Source organism: Jaculus jaculus, chromosome 9 (assembly GCF_020740685.1).
Source record: "Jaculus jaculus isolate mJacJac1 chromosome 9, mJacJac1.mat.Y.cur, whole genome shotgun sequence".
In the NCBI taxonomy this organism is placed as follows: domain Eukaryota; kingdom Metazoa; phylum Chordata; class Mammalia; order Rodentia; family Dipodidae; genus Jaculus; species Jaculus jaculus.
The window spans coordinates 82,492,268-82,516,415 of record NC_059110.1 but is presented as its reverse complement, the minus strand read 5'-3'; the positions used below and the strand labels follow the sequence as shown (position 1 = coordinate 82,516,415).

Below are 24,148 nucleotides of genomic sequence, written 5' to 3'. Positions count from 1 at the left end.
GAACTCCAGACACTTTCACCACCTAGTGGGAATGTGCTACCTTGTGCTTGCATCACCTTTGTGCATCTGGCTTACATGGGATCTAGAGAGAGAGATCAATCCTGGGTCCTGAGGCTTCACAGGCAAGTGCCTTAACCACTAAGCCATCTCTCCATCCCCAAGACCCACTACTTTGAAAAACCCCCAAAAAAGTTGGTGGCATTTGACTGGGTTCTGTGGATTGGAGATGAAAGTATTATATAAATATTAATTCCTAGTATTGATGGCTGTGTTGTGATAGGTAGGAAATTGAACAAATTTTGAAATTTTCACACTATGTTGAGTTTTTTTTCTCAATTTTTATTAACATTTTCCATGATTATAAAAAATATCCCATGGTAGTACCTCCCGCCCCCCGCTTTCCCCTTTGAAATTCCATTCTCCATCATATCCCCTCCCCATCTCAATCAGTCTACTTACATATATACAATACCAACCTATTAAGTACCCTCCTCCCTTCCTTTCTCTTCCCTTTATATCTCCTTTTTAACTTACTGTCCTCTGCTACTGAGTTTTTTCCTTCTCACGCAGAAGCCCAATCATCTGTAGCTAGGATCCACATATGAGGGAGAACATGTGGCACTTGGCTTTCTGTGCCTGGGTTACCTCAGTGTAATCCTTTCCAGATTCATCCATTTCTGCAAATTTCATAACTTCATTTTTCTTTACCGCTGAGTAGAACTCCATTGTACAAATGTGCCACATCTTCATTATCCACTCATTAGTTGAGGGACATCTAGGCTGTATAAAATATGTGCCAGGGCGTGCGCACATCTGGAGTTCATTTGCAGTTGCTGGAAGGACGAGCACGCCAATTCCCTCTCTCTCTCCCTTCCTCCCTCTCTTTGTCGCTTTCAAAGAAATAAATAAAATTAAACAAAAAAAATAAAAAGAAATAGGCAGAGAGAGAGAGAATGGGCATGCCAGGGCCTCCAGCCATTGCAAATGAACTCCAGATGTATGTGCCCCCTTGTGCATCTGGCTTATGTGAGACCTGGAGAATCAAACCAGGGTCCTCAAGCTTCACAGGCAAATGCCTTAACCCCTAAGCCCTTTCCCCAGCCCTCTGGTGAGAATTTGAAGCTGAGTGTTCGGCTACATCAGAACTCATAAGTCCTCTGTGCATTGTCTACTTTTATAGATGTTCAAAATCATCCAGAATAAATATACTTAAAAAAGAATGAAAGGAAGCTAAGAGGATTATTTTTAAGGCAGGATTTATTATGTAAGAATAAAAGAATAGTTCAATATTAATCTGTTAAAATAATCCACAATCTTAAAGGATTAAAAACAATATGATTATATAAAGCTTGAGTAAAATCTTTTTTAAAAATATTCAAGAGCCATTTCTATAAAACCTTGAATAATGTAAGGATCTAAAATCAGTCCTGAACATGATAAAGCACATGTACTTACATGATAAATTATTTTGCACAATGAAATGAAAATCATTTCCATTACTATCATGGCCCAAAGAAGGCACTCTCTTACACCAATACTGTCAATATTGTTTTTGTTAGTATTGCTTTAATTGTGCTTGCTGATATAGCATCATTTAAAAGAAAATAAGAAGCCAAGCATGGTGGCATATGTCTTTAATCCCAGCACTCAGGAGGCAAAAGGAAAAGGATCACCGTGAATTCAAGGCCACCCTGAGACTACATAGTGAATTCCAGGTCAGCCTGGGCTAGAGTGAGATCCTACCTCAATAAACCAAATAAGTAAATAAATTAAATTAAATTAAAAGCTGGGCATGGTAGTGTGTGCCTTTAATCCCAGCATTTGGGAGGCAGAGAGAGTTCTAGGCCAGCCTGGGAATACAGAGTAAGTTCCAGGTCAGCCTGAGTTAGAGTGAGACTCTACCTCGAAAAAATAAAATAAACAAATAAATAATATAGGGTTACAGGGATGGCTCAGCAGTTAAGTGCACTTCCTGTACAAGCTTAAAGGCCTAAGAGGGCCCGAGACCACCCGAATTCAAACCTCCAGAACCCACAGAAAGAGCTGGGTATGATCGTATGCAGCTGTAACCCCAGTTCCACAGGGAAGCAGAGACATGGGAAGGTATAGTTCACAAAAATGACAGCAAGCTGGGATGAGTAAGAGACGCTGGCTCTTACTGGGTGGGCGGGAAAGCAGCAGAGCAGGACACCTGGCTTTCTGCTCCAGCCACAGGCCAGTGTGCCCCATCTGTGCAGAGCGCATAGGCACTGCAAGGACACACACGGGTCTGTAACCCCAGGGACTCAAGAGGCTGAGGTAGGATGATCACAAGTTCAAGGCCAGCCTGGGCAACTTAGTGAGGTTCTGCCTCAAAATAAAGTAAACTGAGAATTGGGGATGTAGCTCAGTGGTGGCAGAACACGTGCCTACCACTACCAGTACCACCCTCCCCCAAAAAAAAGGGGGCTAGGGAGGGAGATGACTGGACATGCAAACTGGAGGACCTGATCTCCTCTGAGTTCAATTCCTCAGCATCCATGATAATCAGCTGGGTGTAGCCATGCCTAGACTGGGGAATAGAGATTCCAGATAATAGCTGGGGTCTGTGAAAATGGCAGCTCTGGGTTCAGTCCAAGAAACATGAGGATGAGTGACAGAGTCAGACAACTGATAGTCTCCTCTGGCTCCCACGTGCGCACACCCTGCATGAACACACCTCTGTAGACACCACATATACTGCACATGATGGATAAGCAAAAGATATCTACACAAGGGAATAGTACAGGCACAAACAGCAATGAAGCCAAGTGTGGTGGCACACCCCTTTAAGCCCAGCACGCGGGAGGCAGAAGTAGGAGGATCGCTGTGAGTTCAAGGCCACCCTGAGACTACACAGTGAATCCCAGGTCAGCTTGGGCTACAGCAGGACCCTACCTAAAAAAAAAAAAAAATAGGGCTGGAGAGATGGCTTAGCGGTTAAGCGCTTGCCTGTGAAGCCTAAGGACCCCGGTTCGAGGCTCAGTTTCCCAGGTCCCACGTTAGCCAGATGCACAAGGGGGCGCACGCGTCTGGAGTTCGATTGCAGAGTCTGGAAGCCCTGGCGCGCCCATTCTCTCTCTCTTCCTCTATCTGTCTTTCTCTCTGTGTCTGTCGCTCTCAAATAAATAAATAAATAAAAATTTAAAAAAAAATTTAAAAAAATAATAAATAAATAAAGCAATGAAGTAGTGGTACCTATTCTACCCTGGATGAGTCTTGGAAAGCACTATGCTGAGTGGAAGAGAGCCGTCACAAAGGACCATATACTGTGATTCCATCGATACAAAAGCCCAGAGTAGACAGACCTAAGGAGACCAAACAGAGTAGTGGTTGTGAAGGACTGTGGAAGGCAGAAGATTTAAGGATGGTAGCTATAAGGCACCCAATTTCTTAGATCTTTTTCCTCCATCTGGTGCTAACGGTTGAACCTAGGGTCTTATGCACGCTAGGCAAGTATTTTATCACCAAGCTATATCCCCAGCCCAGGTATATGGGTTATTTATGTAATAAAATATTTAAAATTGTAGTAATAACTGTACAACTCTGTAAAAATGTTAAAAAGTTTTATAGGGCTAGAGAGATAGCTTAGCGGTTAAGATGCTTGCCTATAAAACCAAAGGACCCAGGTTTGATGCCTGAGACCCCTCAGGACCCACCTAAGACAGATGCACAAGGTGGCACATGCATGTGAAGTTTGTTTGCAGTGGCTAGAGGCCTTGGTGCACCCATTCTCTCTCTCTCTCTCTCAAATAAATAAATAAAATGTTAAAAAGTTGTACACTTTAAATTAATAAATTGTATGTAAATTAAGTATCAATAAAAAAGTCTCCCAAAACAAAAACTCTATGGCACTGACACAGAAACAGCCAGTCAGATCAGGAGAAAAGATGGAAATTCAAACTAGCTAACAGTCTCTACATCTGCTTTTGCCACCAACTTTCCATAAGTAAATTTTGGAAACTTTAAAAAATTTAAAAATAGGTCTGCAAATACAGCTCGGTTGGTAGAGTGCTTGTCTAGCACTCATGAAGCCTTGGTCTGATCCTCAGCACCACACATATATGCCCATATATATAATCCCATCACTCAGATGGAAACAGGATCAGAAGTTCAAGGTTACTGTCATTTACACAGCAAATGTACGGTCCACCTGGGAAGTATGAGTCTGTCTAAAACAAACAAGAGCAGCAAAAAAAAAAAAAGCAAAGAATGAAAACTCAAACTCCCCTGATGGAACTCCTATGGCCAGTGTTCAATTCCCCAGCCACCCACATAAAGCCGGACAGGTGTTTCATTCATTTCCAACAGCAAGAGACCCTGACATAGCCATACATAGACAAATAAGTAACAGTTTTAAAACCCAATGGCTCATCACACTCTGAATAAAAATCTAGGTTCCAAGAAGATGGAGAAGTGGAGAAAGGGTAAATGTGACCAACTAGGTTTGCATCTGCAAGCCAGACACAATAAGGGTTTGTAGTCCCAGCTGTCTTCTGGCAGATTGGGAAGTGGAGACAGGAGAGCTCCTACAGGATCCCAGGCCAGCTAACCTGGCACCGTGGTAAAGAGGAGACCTTGCCTCAGACAAGGTAAAAGGCCTCCAATGTGCTTTCCTGCGCACATATACAATGACGCACATGCACACACACACGTGTGCATGAAAACTACAGTCAACAAGTATAAGGAACTTCATCTCGCTAACAAGAAAGTATAAATTGAACTAAGATGACTGGGAATTAATACAAAGAACCAAGCCAAGTGTGGTGGTGCACACCTGTAATTTCAGGGCTCAGGAGGTTAAGGGAGGACTGTAATATCAACTTAGGCTAGCTACACAGCAAGGTTGGCCTGGGCTGCAGTGAGAACTTGTCTCGAAAATAAGCAATAATGGGCTGGAGAGATGGCATAGCGGTTAAGCGCTTGCCTGTGAAGCCTATGGATCCCGGTTCGAGGCTCGGTTCCTCAGGTCCCACATTAGCCAGATGCACAAGGGGGCGCTCACGTCTGGAGTTCGTTTGCAGTTGCTGGAAGCCCCGGCGTGCCCATTCTCTCTCTCACTCTCTATCTGCCTCTTTCTCTCTCTGTCACTCTCAAATAATCAAATAAATAAATTTTTAAAAAAAGAAAATAAGCAATAATAAGAGAAATAAAAATCTGGATGAGCACCTAAAAAGCAAGGAGTAGACATATTTACACACACAGACTCTCAGCAGAGGTAGGGAAGAACCATGCTAAAGTGTGAAATAAGGTAGAGCCATGAGAGTGGAACTGGATCCCTAACAGGAGAGTCTCAGCACGGGCTTTCCTCACCCCAGCAAAGCACCCACCCTCTTCCAAACCTTGTCTTAGAAGACAGATAGAAAGCAATGCTTATAGCACTCAAAGGTAGCCTGGAGTGGAAGATAAAAGGTCCCAAGTGGGAAAGCTGGCAAGAAAGTATGTCTAGCCTAGACTATGTCAGAGCAAATATGAAAAACTGTCCACATTAAGCACACACAAGATAAAAAGAATGGCAACAATTCAGCTTAATGTAATGAATGAAAGGAAGAAATCAGGAAAAAGACAAACCAGCCTAGAAGAAAGCACTAGCCAAGAGAGGAAGGGATACTTCCTCAAAGCTGATTCATAAAGTAAACATGACTATGAATTCAATAAAACAAGAGCCAAAAGATGAGCTGAAACAAAGGACAGAAGAGGGAGCTTGACAAGCCAAGAAAAACCCGCAACAAAAGTAACACCATAGCCGGGCGTGGTGGCACAGCCCTTTAATCGCAGCACTCGGGAGGCTGAGGTAGAGGATCTGAGTGCCAGGCCAGTCTGAGACAAGTGAATCCCAGGTCAGCCTCAGCTAGAGCAACGCTGTACCTAGAAAAAAAAATAAAAGGTGTTTTTTCAGTTTGTGTTAAGTCAGGTAAAAGCTTTTTTAAAAACTCAACATAGTGTGAAATTTTCAAAATTTGTTCAATTTCCTACCTATCACAACACAGCCATCAATATTAGGAATTAATATTTGTCTACTTTTGTCTCCAGTTCACAGAACCCAGTCAAAAAGTAGGGGAAACCCTTCAATGTTGGTCTTGGCAAAGACTTTCTGAATACAACCCCAATTGCTCAGGCAATAAAACCACAGGTTAATCCCTGGAACCTCATGAAATTACAAAGATTTTGCACTGCAAAGGACACAGTGAAAAAAGCAAAGAGGTAACCCACAGAATGGGAAAAAATCTTCGCCAGCTATATATCTGATAGAGGATTAATATCTAGGATATACAAAGAACTCAAAAGGTTAAATAACAAGGAATCAAACAAGCCAATCAAAAAATGGGCTATGGAGCTAAATAGAGCATTCTTAAAGGAAGAAGTACGAATGGCATATAAGCATCTAAAAAAATGTTCCACATCACTAGTCATCAGGGAAATGCAGATTAAAACTACATTGAGATTCCATCTCACTCCTGTCAGATTGGCCACCATCATGAAAACAAATGATCATAAATGTTGGTGGGGATGTGGAAAAAGAGGAACCCTTCTACACTGCTGGTGGGAATGCAATCTGGTCCAGCCATTGTGGAAATCAGTGTGGAGGTTCCTAAAGCAGGTAAAGATTGATTTACCATATGACCCAGCTATAGCACTCCTAGGCATATATTATCACCTGATATCCAGTTTTGCTCTAAAATTTTTATTTATTTATTGAGAGAGCGAGATACAGAAATAGGTAGTGAGAGAGAATAGATGCTCCAGGGCATCCAGCCACTGTAAACAAACTCTGGATGCATATTCCCTTTTGTGCATCTGTCTTACATAGGTCCTGGGGAGTTGAACCTGGGTCCTTTGGCTTTTCAGGCAAGTGCCTGTACTTCTAAGCCACCTCTCCAGCCCACTTCTCTGTAATTTTGAAGTAAATATCAGGCATTGTTTTCATCCAGAAATATTTTAGTGTTTGTATGTGTATGTATGCAGTATATATAGTGTGTATGTGTGGTGTGTGGAGGTGTACACGCCCTTGTGGTGCCCTGTGTGCTCTCTGCAGGCCCTGGGCTTTGCATGCCTGTAGTAGCTGGAATAGACAGTCGGTGTCCTGCTCCATATCTCCCTGCCTGCTCTTTGAGGTCGAATCTTACTGATCCTGAGCTCTGCTGATTCCCAGATCTCTGGTCCCCTGTGGGACTGGGGTTATAGGCAGGTGTGGCCACGCCCACTTTATGTAGGTCCTGGAGATCCAAATTTGGTGGTCTTAGGCCCTCATGCTTGGCACAGGAAGTGCACTTAACCACTGAGCCATCTTTCCAGTCTCAGTATATATTTTTTTATGCTAACTCTTTTTACCAAAAAAAGTACCATTTGTACTTAAAATAAATATACAATATTCAGTTTCCAACTATTCATATATAGATGTGTAAACATTTACATGTCTATGTGCGATTAAAAGTGCTTACTTGCAAAGCCTGCTGGTCTGAGTTCAGTTCCCTGGTACCCATGAAGTCAGGTGCACAGGCTGGTGCATATATCTGGAGTTCATTTGCAGTGGCAAGAATGGTGTACTATTTTCTCTGTGTCTCTCTGTCTTTCTCTGTTGGCAAATAAATGAAAATATTTAAAAAATTAAATTAGGGTAATGTTAAATAAGTGATAAACCTTTTATTTCCTGAAGACTCTGGGTAATTTTGAAAGGTAGTTCAATATTTACTATGCCTGTCAGATATCTGTTTTTATTTTATTTTATTTTATTTTTTTAATTTTTATTAACATTTTCCATGATTATAAAATATATCCCATGGTAATTCCCTCCCTCCTCACCCCCACACTTTCCCATTTGAAATTCCATTCTCCATCATATTACCTCCCCATTACAATCATTGTAATTACATATATACAATATCAACCTATTAAGTATCCTCCTCCCTTCCTTTCTCTACCCTTTATGTCTCCTTTTTAACTTACTGGCCTCTGCTACTAAGTATTTTCATTCTCACGCAGAAGCCCAGTCATCTGTAGCTAGGATCCACATATGAGAGAGAACATGTGGCGCTTGGCTTTCTGGGCCTGGGTTACCTGACTTAGTATACTACTTTCCAGGTCCATCCATTTTTCTGCAAATTTCATAACTTCATTTTTCTTTACCGCTGAGTAGAACTCCATTGTACAAATGTGCCACATCTTCATTATCCACTCATCTGTTGAGGGACATCTAGGCTGGTTCCATTTCCCAGCTATTATAAATTGAGCAGCAATAAACATAATTGAGCATGTACTTCTAAGGAAATGAGATGAGTCCTTTGGATATATGCCTAGGAGTGCTATAGCTGGGTCATATGGTAGATCAATCTCTAGCTGTTTTAGGAACCTGCACACTGTTTTCCACAATGGCTGGACCAGATTGCATTCCCACCAGCAGTGCAGAAGGGTTCCTTTTTTTCCACATCCCTGCCAACATTTATGATCATTTGTTTTCATGATGGTGGCCAATCTGAGAGGAGTGAGATGGAATCTCAATGTAGTTTTAATCTGCATTTCCCTGATGACTAGTGACGTAGAACATTTTTTTAGATGCTTATATGCCATTCGTATTTCTTCCTTTGAGAACTCTCTATTTAGCTCCATAGCCCATTTTTTTTAAAATTATTTATTTATTTATTTGAGAGCGACAGACACAGAGAGAAAGATAGATAGAGGGAGAGAGAGAGAATGGGCGTGCCAGGGCTTCCAGCCTCTGCAAACGAACTCCAGACGCGTGCGCCCCCTTGTGCATCTGGCTAACGTGGCACCTGGGGAACCGAGCCTCGAACCAGGGTCCTTAGGCTTCACAGGCAAGCGCTTAACCGCTAAGCCATCTCTCCAGCCCATAGCCCATTTTTTGATTGGCTTGTTTGATTCCTTATTATTTAACTTTTTGAGTTCTTTGTATATCCTAGATATTAATCCTCTATCAGATATATAGCTGGCGAAGATTTCTTCCCATTCTGTAGGTTGCCTCTTTGCTTTTTTCACTGTGTCCTTTGCGGTGCAAAATCTTTGTAATTTCATTAGGTCCCAGTGGTTAATCTGTGGTTTTATTGCCTGAGCAATTGGGGTTGTATTCAGAAAGTCTTTGCCAACACCAATATGTTGAAGGGTTTCCCCTACTTTTTCCTCTAGCAGTTTCAGAGTTTCCGGTCTGATGTTAAGGTCTTTAATCCATTTGGACTTAATTCTTATGCATGGCGAGAGAGAAGAATCTATTTTCATCCTTCTGCAGATATATATCCAGTTTTCAAAACACCATTTGCTGAAGAGGCTGTCTCTTCTCCAATGAGTATTTTTGGCATTTTTATCGAATATCAGGTGGCTATAGCTTCTTGGACTTACATCTGGGTCCTCTATTCTGTTCCACTGATCTACATGTCTGTTTTTGTGCCAGTACCATGCTGTTTTTGTTACTATGGCTCTGTAGTATAGGTTAAAATCAGGTATGGTGATACCACCAGCCTCTTATGTTGCTCAGTATTATTTTAGATATTCGAGGTTTTTGTGATTCCAAATGAATTTTTGGATTGTTTTTTCTATTTCCATGAAGAAAGCCTTTGGAATTTTGATAGGGATTGCATTAAATGTGTAGATTGCTTTAGGTAAGATTGCCATTTTCACAATATTGATTCTTTCAATCCAGGAACAAGGGATGTTTCTCCACTTTCTAGTGTCTTCTGCAATTTCTCGCTTGAGTGTTTTAAAGTTCTCATTGTATAGATTCTTTACTTCCTTGGTTAGGTTTATTCCAAGGTACTTTATTTTTTTTGATGCAATTGTGAATGGGAGTGATTCTCTGATTTCATCCTCTGTGTGTTTGTTGTTAGCATATATGAAGGCTACTGATTTCTGTGTATTTATTTTGTATCCTGCTACATGGCTGTAGGTTTTGATCAGCTCTAACAGCTTGCTAGTAGAGTCTTTAGGGTCCTTTATGTATAGAATCATGTCATCTGCAAATAATGATAACTTGATTTCTTCCTTTCCAATTTGTATCCCTTTTATGTGTGTCTCTTGCCTTATTGCTATGGCTAAGACTTCCAAAACTATATTAAATAGAAGTGGGTACAGTGGACACCCTTGTCTTGTTCCTGATTTTAGTGGGAAAGCTTCCAGTTTTTCCCCATTTAGTAATATGTTGGCTGTAGGCTTGTCATAAATAGCCTTTTTTTAAAAAAAATTTTTTTTTTTTTACATTTTATTTATTTATTTGAGAGCGACAGACACAGGGAGAAAGACAGATAGAGGGAGAGAGAGAGAATGGGCGCGCCAGGGCTTCCAGCCTCTGCAAACGAACTCCAGACGCATGCGCCCCCTTGTGCATCTGGCTAACGTGGGACCTGGGGAACCGAGCCTCGAACCGGGGTCCTTAGGCTTCACAGGCAAGCGCTTAACCGCTAAGCCATCTCTACAGCCCATAAATAGCCTTTTTTATATTGAGATATGTTCCTTCTATTCCCAGTCTCTGTAGGACTTTTATCATGAAGGGATGTTGGATTTTGTCAAATGCTTTCTCTGCGTCTAATGAGATGATCATGTGATTTTTTATTTTATTTTATTTTTTGAGGTATGGTCTCACTCTAGCCCAGGCTAACTTGGTATCCACTATGTAGTCTCAGGCTGGCCTTGAACTCAGAGCAGTCCTCCTACCTGTGCCTCCCAAGTGCTGGGATTAAAGGCGTGCACTGTTTTTTGTTTTTTTGTTTTTTGGGGTTTTTTTCAAAATTATTTATTTATTTATTTATTTGAGAGCGACAGACATAGAGAGAAAGACAGATAGAGGAAGAGAGAGAATGGGCGCGCCAGGGCTTCCAGCCTCTGCAAACGAACTCCAGACACGTGCGCCCCCCCCTTGTGCATCTGGCTAACGTGGGACCTGGGGAACCGAGCCTCGAATGGGGTCTTTAGGCTTCACAGGCAAGCGCTTAACCGCTAAGCCATCTCTCCAGCCCTTTTTTTGGTTTTTTTGAGACAGGGTCTCCTGTAGCTCAGGCTGGCTTGAACTCTCATCCTTGTGCTTCCATTGCCTGCTAAGTACGCCTGCAGATTACAGGCACAACCATACCCAGTTTTGTAGTTAGCTGTTCTAAAGTTTAGAGAGGGCTGGAGAGATGCCTTAGCGTTGAAGCGCTTGCCTGTGAAGCCTAAGGTCCCCAGTTCAAGGCTCAATTCCCCAGGACCCACGTTAGCCAGATGAACAATGGGGTCCACATTTCTGGAGGCCCTGGTGCACCTATTCTCTCTCTCTTTCTCTCTCGCATTCTTTCTGTCTCTGTCTGTCACTCGTAAATAAATAAATAAATAAAAATTAAATAAAAAGAAAGTTTAGAGAGACTTGATTAGATTCCCAGAAGAAAAAAGAGCTTATGAAGAGCTCCTGCCTGTGAGAAGGCAGGAGGGAGTAAAGCCCACCTAGAGACACAATATGGGGTCATTTATAGGTACTGAAAGTGGGCTGAGCTAACCAGCCCTAACACCTAGTTTTGGGGCTGAGCTAACCAGCCACAATGCCAAGTACAGTTTTAGTCCTTCCAGAAATCTTAATTCTAAGAAAGGGGAACTCCTTCTTAGAGAGCGGGAGCTCCTTGGGAATTCCTTTAAGGCAGCAAGAGATAAGGAAAAGCCAGATCCTTCTCTGACCTCTAACGAAGTGAAGACTGCAAGGGCAGCTCAAGTTCTTTCCCTGCTTGTCTTTTTGTGGGGCCTGGTCACCCATAGACTGCTTCAGTTCTCCTGAAGAAGTGACCCTAACTGCTGTTAGGGAGTTGGGGCAATGATGATGGATCTGTGTTCTTTGAGCTGAGTGGGGTCATCTGGTGTGATAGTTGAGAAACTTCTCCAGTGGTCCTATCTAAGGAATGCCAAGAATACAGGAAGACATTCCTGGATTTATGCAGTAAAGGTAATTTGTATCTAGTTTTCAGAAACAGACCATGTCAGGCTTACTTTATTGAAGTAGCATAACCCTGCCTGATAGGCTAACTCGTAAAGGTAGGACAGACTGATTGTAAACTGCAGACATGATCACGGCATTCTCCTTCCAGTACGTTTTGAACAATAGCTGTGCTCAGTGAGCATAAGGGAATGCTTGCCTTACTGGGGTTCCAGTCAAGTAGAAGGAGATGGTAGAACTAGCTCCAATTAACATGTAACTCAAAACTGAGAGAAGTGTTAGGAAAGAGAAATCATGGCTATAATAAAGAATGGGCAGGAGATGCCTTAAGGTGTCCCTTGCCTGGTATGGTGGCTTGCACCTTTAATCCTAGCAGAGGTAGCAGGATCACTGAATTTGATGCCAGCCTGGGACTACAGAGTGAGTTCAAGGCCTGGTCTAGAGTGAGACCCTACTTTGGGGATGGGGGGAATGTCTCTTGAAGTGATGTTTGAGACTTGAGATGTAGCTCACTTAGGTAGAGTACTTGCCTAACATACATAAGGCCCCTGGTTTGATTCCCAGCACTGAAAGGGGGGGGGAAGAGGTTTGAGATGAAAGCTAAAAAGTATTAAATGAAGCAGAATGAAAAAAAAAATACCACAGTGGAGGACCACGTGTAGGCCTTATAGCAGGAGAGAATAGCATATGCTAGGAAGTGAAAGGAAACAGCTGGACTAGAGGGCAGAGAGCTTGGCAAGGCCAGACAATATAAAGCCTCACTGGCATGTGTAAGGTCTCTTTGGAACGTCACTGAACGTTTTTTAGAAATCTTTGTGCATGTGAGAGAGAGCTGTATGTGTTTTCATTTGTGAGCATGGGCACACATGCCCATGTGGAGGTCAGAGGACAGCCTCGGGGGTTGGTCCTTGCCTTCCATCTCAAGGCAGTCTCTTGTTCACTACTGTATGTACAGGCTGGCCTGTGAACTTCAGGGAGGCCCTTGACTTAACTTGAGTTCTGGCTATCTGAATTCAAGTCCTCATGCTTATGTTGCAAGTGGTTTAACCACTGAGCATCTCCCCAGCCCTACCGAGAGCTTTCCGTTGCTTAAAGATGTGCCAGACGTCTGAGCTTTTAAAGATAAGTAATAATTGAAATTTTAAGTTTCTATTGTCATAATTGATTTTCACTCTGAACAAGTAATTGTTCAGATAAGTACATGCTTCTAAAAACAAATCTCTTTGTGCTACATACTCTGTGTCTAATAATCTAAATTATTGTCAGTGGCTCCATGAAGATAATGATATATAGCAAGTGTTTGTTACTTTAATTAAGAGATTAGATGGGAAATGGATACCTTATAGTCTTAAAAGCATTGATAATGGTGTATTGAAAGTCAAGGGAAATAGTTACATAGGAATTTATATGTTTCTCAAGTTATTTAACAATGAAAATTGTTGATTAAGAAAAATGGTTTTATCAAAATGATCGAGGAAACCCTTTTCAGTAGAGTGTCATCTGAAAGAACTCAGAATTTATTCTGACTTGTTTTCTGTTTGCCTGCTTTTGTAGGAGAGTAGTTATTTTGATGGACTTAGAAGTTTTGAAATCAGCTGAAGCGGTTGGAGTAAGGATTGGAAATCCAGTACCCTATAATGAAGGTAACATACGCTACATGTTTTTAACCTCAATTGAATACCACTTTATAGCCTCAGTATTTTTCCATTTGAAATGGTAGTTTTAGTAAAACAGTGATTTGAGAATTGGTCACTTCTTGTTTTTGTTTTTCTGGTTTTTTGAGGTAGGGTCTTCTTCTAGCGCAGGCTGACCTGGAATTCACTGTGTAGTCTCAGGCTGGCCTCAAACTCATAGCAATCCTCCTACCTCTGCCTCCTGAGTGCTGGGATTAAAAGTGTATGCCACCACATCCAGCCACTTTTTTTTTTTTTTCAAGGTAGGGTTTCACTGTAGACCAGGCTGACCTGGAATTCACTGTGGAGTCTCAAGGTGGCCTCGAACTCACGGCAATCCTACCTCTGCTTCCCAAGTGCTGGGATTAAAGGCGTGCGCCACCATGGCCAGCTTTTATTTTTTTTAATACCAAAGAAATTATGTATGATAGGCCAGGCATGGTGGTGCACACCTTTATTTCCAGCCCTCAGTAAGCAGAGGTAGGATCACTGTCCTTTCTCAAGGCCGTCCTGAGAGTACAGGTGAATTCCAGGTCAGCCTGCTCTAGAGGAAGACCCTACCTCAAAAAAAAGGGGTAAAAACAGATGCATGAATAGAGGGAGAAATTTGGGGGCTGAGGATGTGGCTCATTGGACAAAGCACTTTCTGCACGTGTAAGGACCAGAGTTGAGATCTCCAGAAAATGATGGGGTATATGTGGTGGCCACCTGTAATTCTGGCCTGCTGAAGGCAAAGATGGAATCTCCCAGGCAACCTGTCTAGCTAGACTAGCTGAATGGGTGAGCTGTGGGCTCAAGTGAGAAACCCTGCAGAGGAGAGCCGTGAGGGAGACACTCTTATGCAGCCTCTGTCCTCCACAGGCACAGCCCCTGCACGTGCACACACGGAAATGCACTAGTCCAGACTGCCTTCAAACCTAATGTTGACCTCGAACTCTTACCATCCTCTCTCCACCTCCTCAATACTAGGATTACTGGCATGGCAAAGTTGTTAATGATTTTTATTTTCCTGTGGGACACATAGAACAACTTGAAAGTTTTTTTAAAAACAGTATTTTTATTTGTGCCCTGGTGTTCTGCTTACTTGTTCTGTTGGTGGAAAGGATATTGGAACCACTTGACTATAATTTCAGGCTTCTCTGTTTCTCTGTATTTTGAAGCTGTTATTAAATGTGTGAATGTTGAGGGTTAGTATGTCCTTTTGATGTACTGACTCCTTTATCATTATGAAATGACTTTCTTTACCCCTGGCAAAATTTTGTTTTGAAGTAATGTAGCTTTGATAGTAATATAGCCACTTCACCTTTTCTAAATTAGTGTTAGCTTTTCACATACCTTTATTTTTTAATTTAGTTATGTCCTTAGCGCACTGTTGATTTGCATTTATTTTATTTTGTGTGTGTACAAGTGTATATGCGTGTTTCACGTATGTATGAGTGCACATATGTGCATGCCTATGGAGACCAGAGAACCTTGGATGCCATCACCTAGGATTGCTATCCACCTTTTAAGACAGGGTCCTTCACTGGCTAGGCTCTCTCTTGCCCCATACTTGAATGTTTTTGTTTTCTGAGGTAGGGTCTCACCCAGGCCGACCTGGCATTCACTATGTAGTCCAGGCTGGCCTTGAATTCACAGTGATCCTGCTACCTTGGCCTCCTGAGTGCTGGGATTAAAGGCATGCACACCACACCTGGCCAAAACTTGCATTTTGTATTGGCAGTGTATAGGTATATCTTACTTTTGTCCAATTTGATAAATTCTGCTTTTTCACTGAGAGGTTGAAACTATATATATTTAACATAACTGTTAATGTGTTTTAAGTCTATTTCTTTGGTGTCTTTTCTTTATTTTACTTCCTTCTTCCCTCCCTCCCTTTCTTTCCATACTGGGTATTTAACCCAAGGCTTCATGCATACTAGCCAAGACTCTACCACTGAGCTATATGCTTAGCTCTGGATTAATTTTTGAAATTTTGTATTAGCATATCCAATTATACTTAACAGGTTTTATTATAGTTTTTTTTATTTTTTATTTTTTAATTTTTATTAACATTTTCCATGATTATTAAAAAAAATCCCATAGTAATACCCTCCCTCCCCCCATCATTTTCCCCTTTGAAATTCCATTCTCCATTATATTACCTCCCCGTCTCAATCATTGTACTTACATATATACAATACCAACCTATTAAGTACCCTCCTCCCTTCCTTTCTCTTCCCTTTATATCTGTTTGTAGCTTACTGGCCTCTGCTGGTGAGTTTTTTCCTTCTCACCCAGAAGCCCAATCATCTGTAGCTAGGATCCACATATGAGAGAGAACATGTGGCGCTTGGCTTTCTGGGCCTGTGTTACCTCACTTAGTATAATCCTTTCCTTTTTCTGCAGATTTCATAACTTCATTTTTCTTTACCGTTGAGTAGAACTCCATTGTATAAATGTGCCACATCTTCGTTATCCACTCATCAGTTGAGGGACATCTCGGCTGGTTCCATTTCCCAGCTATTATAAATTGAGCAGCAATAAACATGGTTGAGCACGTACTTCTAAGGAAATGAGTCCTTAGGATATATGCCTAGGGGTGCTATAGCTGGGTCATATGGTAGGTCAATCTTTAGCTGTTTTAGGAACCTGCACACTGATTTCCACAATGGCTGGACCAGATTGCATTCCCACCAGCAGTGTAGAAGGGTTCCTCTTTTTCGACATCCCCACCAACATTTATGATTATTTGTTTTCATGATGGTGGCCAATCTGGCAGGAGTGAGATGGAACCTCAATGTAGTTTTAACTTGCATTTCCCTGATGACTAGTGACGTAGAACATTTTTTTAGATGCTTATATGCCATTCGTATTTCTTCCTTTGAGAATGCTCTATTTAGCTCCATAGCCCATTTTTTGATTGGCTTGTTTGATTCCTTGTTATTTAACCTTTTGAGTTCTTTGTATATCCTAGATATTAATCCTCTATCAGATATATAGCTGGCGAAGATTTTTTCCCATTCTGTAGGTTGCTTTTTCCACTGTGTCCTTTGCAGTGCAAAATCTTTGTAATTTCATGAGGTCCCAGGGATTAATCTGTGGTTTTATTGCCTGAGCAATTGGGGTTGTATTCAGAAAGTCTTTGCCAACACCAATATGTTGAAAGGCTTCCCCAACTTTTTCCTCTAGCAGTTTCAGAGTTTCAGGTCTGATGTTAAGGTCTTCAATCCATTTGGACTTAATTCTTGTGCGTGGCGAGAGAGAAGAATCTGTTTTCATCCTTCTGCAGATATATATCCAGTTTTCAAAACACCATTTGCTGAAGAGGCTGTCTTTTCTCCAATGAGTATTTTTGGCATTTTTATCGAATATCAGGTGGCTATAGCTACCTGGACTTATATCTGGGTCCTCTATTCTGTTCCACTGATCTACATGTCTGTTTTTGTGCCAGTATCATGCTGTTTTTGTTATTATGGCTCTGTAATATAGGTTAAAATCAGGTATGGTGATATCACCAGCCTTGTTTTTGTTGCTCAGTATTATTTTAGATATTCGAGGGTTTTTGTGATTCCAAATGAATTTTTGGATTGTTTTTTCAATTTCCATGAAGAATGCTTTTGGAATTTTGATAGAGATTGCATTAAATGTGTAGATTGCTTTAGGTAAGATTGCCATTTTCACAATGTTGATTCTTCCAATCCAGGAACAAGGGATGTTTCTCCACTTTCTAGTGTCTTCTGCAATTTCTCGCTTGAGTGTTTTAAAGTTCTCATTGTATAGATTCTTTACTTCCTTGGTTAGGTTTATTCCAAGGTACTTTATTTTTTTTGATGCAATTGTGAACGGGAGTGATTCTCTGATTGCATCCTCTGTGTGTTTATTGTTAGCATATATAAAGGCTGCTGATTTCTGTTTATTTTGTATCCTGCTACATGGCTGTAGGTTTTGATCAGCTCTAACAGTTTGCTAGTAGTCTTTAGGGTCCTTTATGTATAGGATCATGTCATCTGCAAATAATGATAACTTGATCTCTTCCTTTCCAATTTGTATCCCTTTTATGTGTGTCTCTTGCCTTATTGCTATGGCTAAGACTTCCAGAACTATATTAAATAAAAGTGGGGATAGTGGACACCCTTGTCTTGTTCCTGATTTTAGTGGAAAAGCTTCCAGTTTTTCCCATTTAGTATTATGTTGGCTGTAGGCTTGTCATAAATAGCTTTTATTATTATAGTTTTTTATGTGTGAGAGAGAATTGGCATGCCAGGTCCTCCAGCCACTACAGTCAACTCCAGACGTGAGCACCATCTTGTGCACATATGTGACCTTGCATGCTTGTGTCAACTTGAACATTTGGCTTACGTTGGATCTGGAGAGTTAAATATGAGTCGTTAGGCTTTGCAGAAAGCACCTTAACTGGTTCAGCTCTATTGTAGCATTTTAAATATTTTATTTATATTTATTGATTGATTTAACAGAGAGAAAGAGGCAGAGAGAGAGAGGATGGGTGTGCTAGGGTTTCCAGCCTCTGCAAAGAGACTCCAGACACATGCGCTACCTTGTATACATGGATTACGTGGGTTGTGGGAATCAAACCTGGGTCCTTTGGCTTTGCAGGCAAATGCCTTAACTGCTAAGCCATCTCTCCAGCCCCTATTATAGCATTAAATTTCATAGCCAGGCATGGTGGTATACACCTTTAATCCCAGCACTCAGGAAGCAGGGGTAAGAGGGTCACTCTGAGTTCAAGGCCACTCTGAGACTACATAGTGAATTGCAGGTCAGCCTGAGCTAGAGTGAGACCCTTCCTCAAAAAAACAAAATTAATTTAAAAATAATTATTTATTTACACGTGTGTGTGTATACGTCTACATGGGTACGTGGGCCAGGGCCTCTCACCACTGCAAGTGACTGCTAGATGCTTGCACTACTTTTTGCATCTGGCTTATGTGGGCGGCTGGAAACTGAGTGCAGGCACGCAGGCTGGCTTTGCGCTTTGACGGTGGAGCCATCTGTATGCATTGTTACATTCAATTTTTTATCTTTATATTTTATTCTTTTTGAATGTTTATCTATTTAGAGGACAGGTGTGCCCAAGACCTCTAGCCATTGCCAATGAACTCCATACTCAAGTGCTACCTTGGGCAACTTGGTTTATGTGGGTCCTGGTGAATCAAACCTGGGTCCTTAGGCTTTGCAGGCGGGCGCCTTAATGTCTAAGCCATCTCTCCAACCTTTATTGTTCTTTTTTCTGTTTGATTTGTTTTTGTTTTTTGAGGTAGGGTCTTGCTGTAGCCCAGGCTGACCTGGAATTACTGTGTAGTCTCTGGCTGGCCTCAAACTAGCAATCCTCCTCCTACCTCTGCCTCCCAAATCCTTGGATTAAAGGAATGCACTACCATGCCTGCCTATTTTATTCTTCATATATATATAATTTATTTATTTTTTAGAGAGAGAATTAGCCCGTCAGGACCTCAGCCACTCCATTTGAACACAAGATGCTTGCGCTACCTAGTGGACATGTGCTACCTTGCGCTTGCCTCAAGTAAAGCCAAATGCACTAGGTGGCACATGTGTGTGGAGTTTGTGTGCAATGGCTAGAGTCCTGGCATTCTAGTTCTTTCTATGTCTTCCTCTTTCTCAAATAACTACATTATTTTTTTAATGCATAAGGATGAGAAAAGATTTTGCTGTTTAGAATTATTTGCTATTGAATTTTATTGGGGTTTTGGGCTTTAAATATATATATTTGGGCTGGAGAGATAGCTTAGCAGTTAAGGGGTTTGCCTGTGAAGCCTAAGGACCCAGATCCACATAAGACAGACATACAAGGTGGTGCAAGTGTCTGGAGTTCAATTACAGTGGCCGGAGGCCCTGACGTGCCAGTTCTCTCTCTCGTTTTAGCATGCATATGTATGAATGTATATATTATATATATGTCATGCATGTATGTGTGTGTGCATATGTATTTAAGTATGCCATAACCTTGCCACTGCAAGTGGAATGCCTACTCCATATGCTTGCAACACTTTTTAGCTCTGGCTTTATGTGGGTGGCTGAGGAACCTGGGTGAGTGGGCTTTGCAAGCCATCTCCTAGCCCTGAATTTTATTGTTAACAGACCAATAACATTTTTTCTTGGGCCCACATGGAAATACGGTGACTATGCCTTACAGTGTATTTCACCATATCAATTGTTTTTAATTTTCCCATGAAGGCAAGGAGACTTTCACGTCAGTGGGCAGAAAACTAAAGTTAGATTTATATCATCCAGAACCTAATCCCAAATCTCTGATACATCATGAGACCAGTAAAATTAGTTAACTAGATCTAGCCCAGAAAGATATGAATTGCAGAATGTGCATTATGTTTCCACTGCTACATGAAACAAAGATACAGAAATAAAACGGCAAACACAGTTCATGCTTCATATACTACCAGATTGAATGGCTTTTATTGTCTCGTACTTACCACTATATTTCTGTCAGTATGTGTGTACATAACTTCTATGTGCCTGTACTGTTGCTAGTAATATTTTACATGGATTTAAGTATATTACATAATACTTAGCATATTAGCATTATTGTTGGTATTAGTTGGAATTATTGTTAGCCTGATTTTGCCTGTTTTTTGCCAACAAGACTAATAATTATATTGACTCTCTGTTCTTTGTAGTTGCTTGTAGAAGCTAATTTTTATGACTTTGTATATCCCAATGTATGTAAGTTAATTTTTCTTTCCCCATAGTTCAATAATAGATAACAGATAGCTCATAATAGATAATAAAAATGCCAGGTATGAGGAATCTGAATGTGCTATAAAATTTCCTTTTCCCTTCTGGCTCAGAACCAGTGTAGAGTCAAAATAGAGCTGGAGAGTTTAAGAATTATGGTCTTGGAGCCAGGTGTGGTGGCACATGCCTTTAATCCCAGCACTCAGGAGGCAGAGGTAGGAGGATCACCATGAGTTCAAGGCCACCCTGAGACTCCATGGTGAATTCCAGGTCAGCCTGGACTAGAGTGAAACCCTACCTCGAAAAGTTAAAAAAAAAAAGAAAGAAAGAAAGAAAAGAAAAGAATTAATGGCTTGGGGGCTGGAGAGATGGCTCAGCAGTTAAAGTGCTTGCCTACAAAGCCTAACGACTCAGGTTTGATTCCCCAGTACCCATGTAAAGCCAGATGCACAAAGTGGTGCGTGCATCAGCAGTTCATTTGCAGCAGCTAGAGGCCCTGCTGCACCCATATTTATTCATCCTCCCCCCAGACATGGTGGCGCACGCCTTTAGTGCAAGCACTGGGGAGGCAGAGGTAGGAGGATCACTATAAGTTTGAATCCAGCCTGAGATTACATAGTGAGTTCCAGGTCACTGGACTAGAGCAAGACCCTACCTCGAAAACCAGGGTGGGGGAAAGGTGTTAGTCCATTTTACTGGAATAGTTAGATTTGCAGGTGACACAGCACAGATAATCAGAAACTGAATTTCTGCATTACTGCTTCATTCTATCATTCTGGCTTTTAGAAAGACTTTAGCTATAGACTGATATGTTTCAGGTCTGGTATGGCAGCTGCTGTGTGGCAGTGCATTAATTGAAGGACAATTGTTGCTGTTTAGAATGCACCTGAATTCTTGCCATCTGTTTGGTTTGAGGCTGTCTCTTTGTCTCGTGCCACCTTTGCAAATGTAGTCCAAAGCAAAGGTTAAGGATTGATTACTCTATTAAATGGATTAGTAGCTTTTCCTAATTGCCAGATTTTATGTTCTATGTAATTAGAGTTATTGCTGCTGGGATTGTTTGCTTATAATTAAAAATAGTGAAGTGCATGGACTTGGATAACCCTGAGTTCAAGATTAGGTTCTCATGTTCAAATGTGGAATTTCTGTCTCCCAAGAGGAAATGTGACTTCACTTTGGTGCCAATGGACAGAAAATTCGACCTGTTCTACATAGGAGAAGTTTGGAATGCACTTAAATAACTGGTTTTTACACCTTGATTTTAAGGTGGAGAGAAATTGATCATGAATCTCTAATTTCAATCTCAAACCAGTAGGTGCTTAATATTTTTTATTTAATTAATACCCATTTGGATATCATGGGTTCTATTAATTACAGAATGAACTTAGGATCCCAGTCCATTGTCATCTTACTGTCCTTGGACTTTTCCAAGGTACAGTATGGGTTTTATGCAAAATTCCAAGCTACCATGTAACTTTTTTAAAATTGTAACTAGGAGGGGGGATAGTTCCGTGCCTTTTTAGTGTTGTCCATTGTGGTCCAGAAATGCCAAACCTTTTTAACAGTGGTACAACTTTGAGTCCTAAGCTTGGTGACTATGCAGGCTTGAGTTTCATGGCATTTCAATTTTGCCATTTATATAGGAGAGCTATTGTATGTGAAACAGCCCAGAATCGCAAATGTCACATGTAGATGATATAGTAACTTTAAAAAAATACCTGTATTGTATTTGAAGACTGCCATAAATTTAAAATTTAAACCTATGTATTTCAATTTGGTATGTTCAACAATAATGTAAAATCTTTTTTATATAATAGTGTAATCTCAGTTCAAAAGTTAAGTGAAAATATAAAACCCGAATGATTTCTATATATAGTAAATTGAACTGTAAAGGTAACTTGTGTGTGATTAAGTTTTGTGTACATTACATGTATTTTTTTTAAGAATCTATTAAAATCTGGGTATTACATGTAAAAAAAAAAAAGGATTAGGTTCTCTCTGTAAGAGTGTAGTATTGTCTCCATCGTGGTGCAGATGTTTGGTTACCAGAATCACATACAGAACCTGTAACCACTCAGAAAATACTGGTTTTAAGTAGAGACTTGCTAGATTAGATATATGCTCTATTAATAAGACTCAGGATTGTGTGTGTGTGTGTGTGTTGTTTGTTTTTTGAGGTAGGGTTTCACTCTACCCAGGCTGACCTAGAATTCATTATGTAGTCTCAGGGTGGCCTCACACTCAAAGCAGTCCCCCTACCTCTGCCTCCTGAGTGCTGGGATTAAAGGTGTGTGCCACCACGCCTGGTTTAAGATTCTGGATTGTGGGCTGGAGAGATGGCTTAGCGGTTAAGGCGTTTGCCTGCAAAGCCAAATGGTGTTGGTTCAGTTACCCATGATTCATGTAAGCCATATACACAAGGGGGTACATATGTCTGGAGTTCATTTACAGTGGCTGGAGGCCCGTCTCTCTCTCTCTTTCTCTCTCTCTCTCTCTCTCTCTCTCAAATAAATAATAAAATAAAGTTTAAAAAAAATAAGATTCTGGATTGTAAGGTTGTCATTGTACTATGTGCTATTGATATTATGAGAATTTAACTAAACAACATACATGTTAGAATAGAATACAAGTAAAATACACCCTCACGGCTGGAGAGATGGCTCAACAGTTAAGGCACTTGTCTGCAAAGCCTAATGACCCAATTTTGATAAATAAGTTATACACATACATAACATACACACACACTTAAATTTTCTTTTTCTTCTTTTTTCTGTGTGTGTGGGGGATTGGAGGTCTATGTTGCCTGTGCTAGCCTTGAATTCCTGGCTTCAAATGATTCCTTACTTTAACCCCCTTGAGTAGCTGTGACTTCAAGCACAGGCCATTGCACCAAAGAACTGTTCCCACTTCTGCCCATCCCTGGTTGTTTTCTACTTTATCTTTCTGTGAATTTGAAACTGAATGTGTGCTGCCAGTGCTGTCCAGTGACCATGTTTTATTCTGTTTGGCCAAATGTGTGTGCAGATAGTAGGCAGGATCCTGAGAATGGAGCTTCCTACTTCAGATGATTTTTAGACTGTAGACAAAAAAAGCGGAGAGGGTTTTTTTGTTTGTTTGTTTTGCTTTTGGTTTTTTGAGGTAGGGTCTCACTCTAGCTCAGGCTGACCTGGAATTCACTAGATAGTCTCAGGATGTCCTTGAACTCATGGCAATTCTCCTACCTCTGCCTCCCAAGTGCTGGGATTAAACGCGTGTGTCACCACGCCCAGTGACACACGCCCAGCAAGTTAGACTTTTGCTTTGAGAGCCATTCACAAAGATGAAATCAGATCCCATCCATTGGTGACATTAATCCTTTATTATTTTTTATTTATTTGAGACACACACAGAGAGAGAGAATGGGTGCGCCAGGGACCCTAGCCACTACAGACAAACTCCAGATGCATGTGTCACCACCTTGTGCATTTGACTTATATGGGTCCTGGGGAATTGAACCTGGGTCCTTTGGCCTTGCAAGCAAGCGCCTTAACTACGAAGCCGTTTCTCTAGCCCTATTATTATTGTGTATCAGAGAGAGAGAGAGAGAGAGAATTGGTACGCCAAGGCCTCCAACCACTACAAACTCGTGATACGTGTGCCACCACCTTGTGCATCTGGCTTATGTGGGTCCTGGGGAATTGAACCTGGGTCCTTAGGCTTTGCAGGCAAGTGCCTTAACTGCAAAGCCATCCCACTAGCCCTATTATTATTATTTATCAAAGAGAATTGGTACACCAGGGCCTCCAGCCACTACAATCGGACTCCAGATGTGTGTGTCATCTTGTGTGCATGTGCACTTGTGTCA

The 24,148-nt window shown here is 41.2% G+C and overlaps 1 protein-coding gene across 1 annotated transcript in view; it reads left to right on the top strand.

Moving 5' to 3' along the window:
- The window catches only part of Rpa1 (replication protein A1), a 79,708-nt gene that overhangs the window by 25,360 nt on the left and 30,200 nt on the right, over nt 1-24,148 (top strand). The window contains exon 5 of the mRNA XM_004667849.3: nt 13,475-13,563. Coding sequence (XP_004667906.1) covers nt 13,475-13,563 — 89 coding nt within the window. The remainder of the gene's footprint in view (nt 1-13,474; nt 13,564-24,148) is intronic.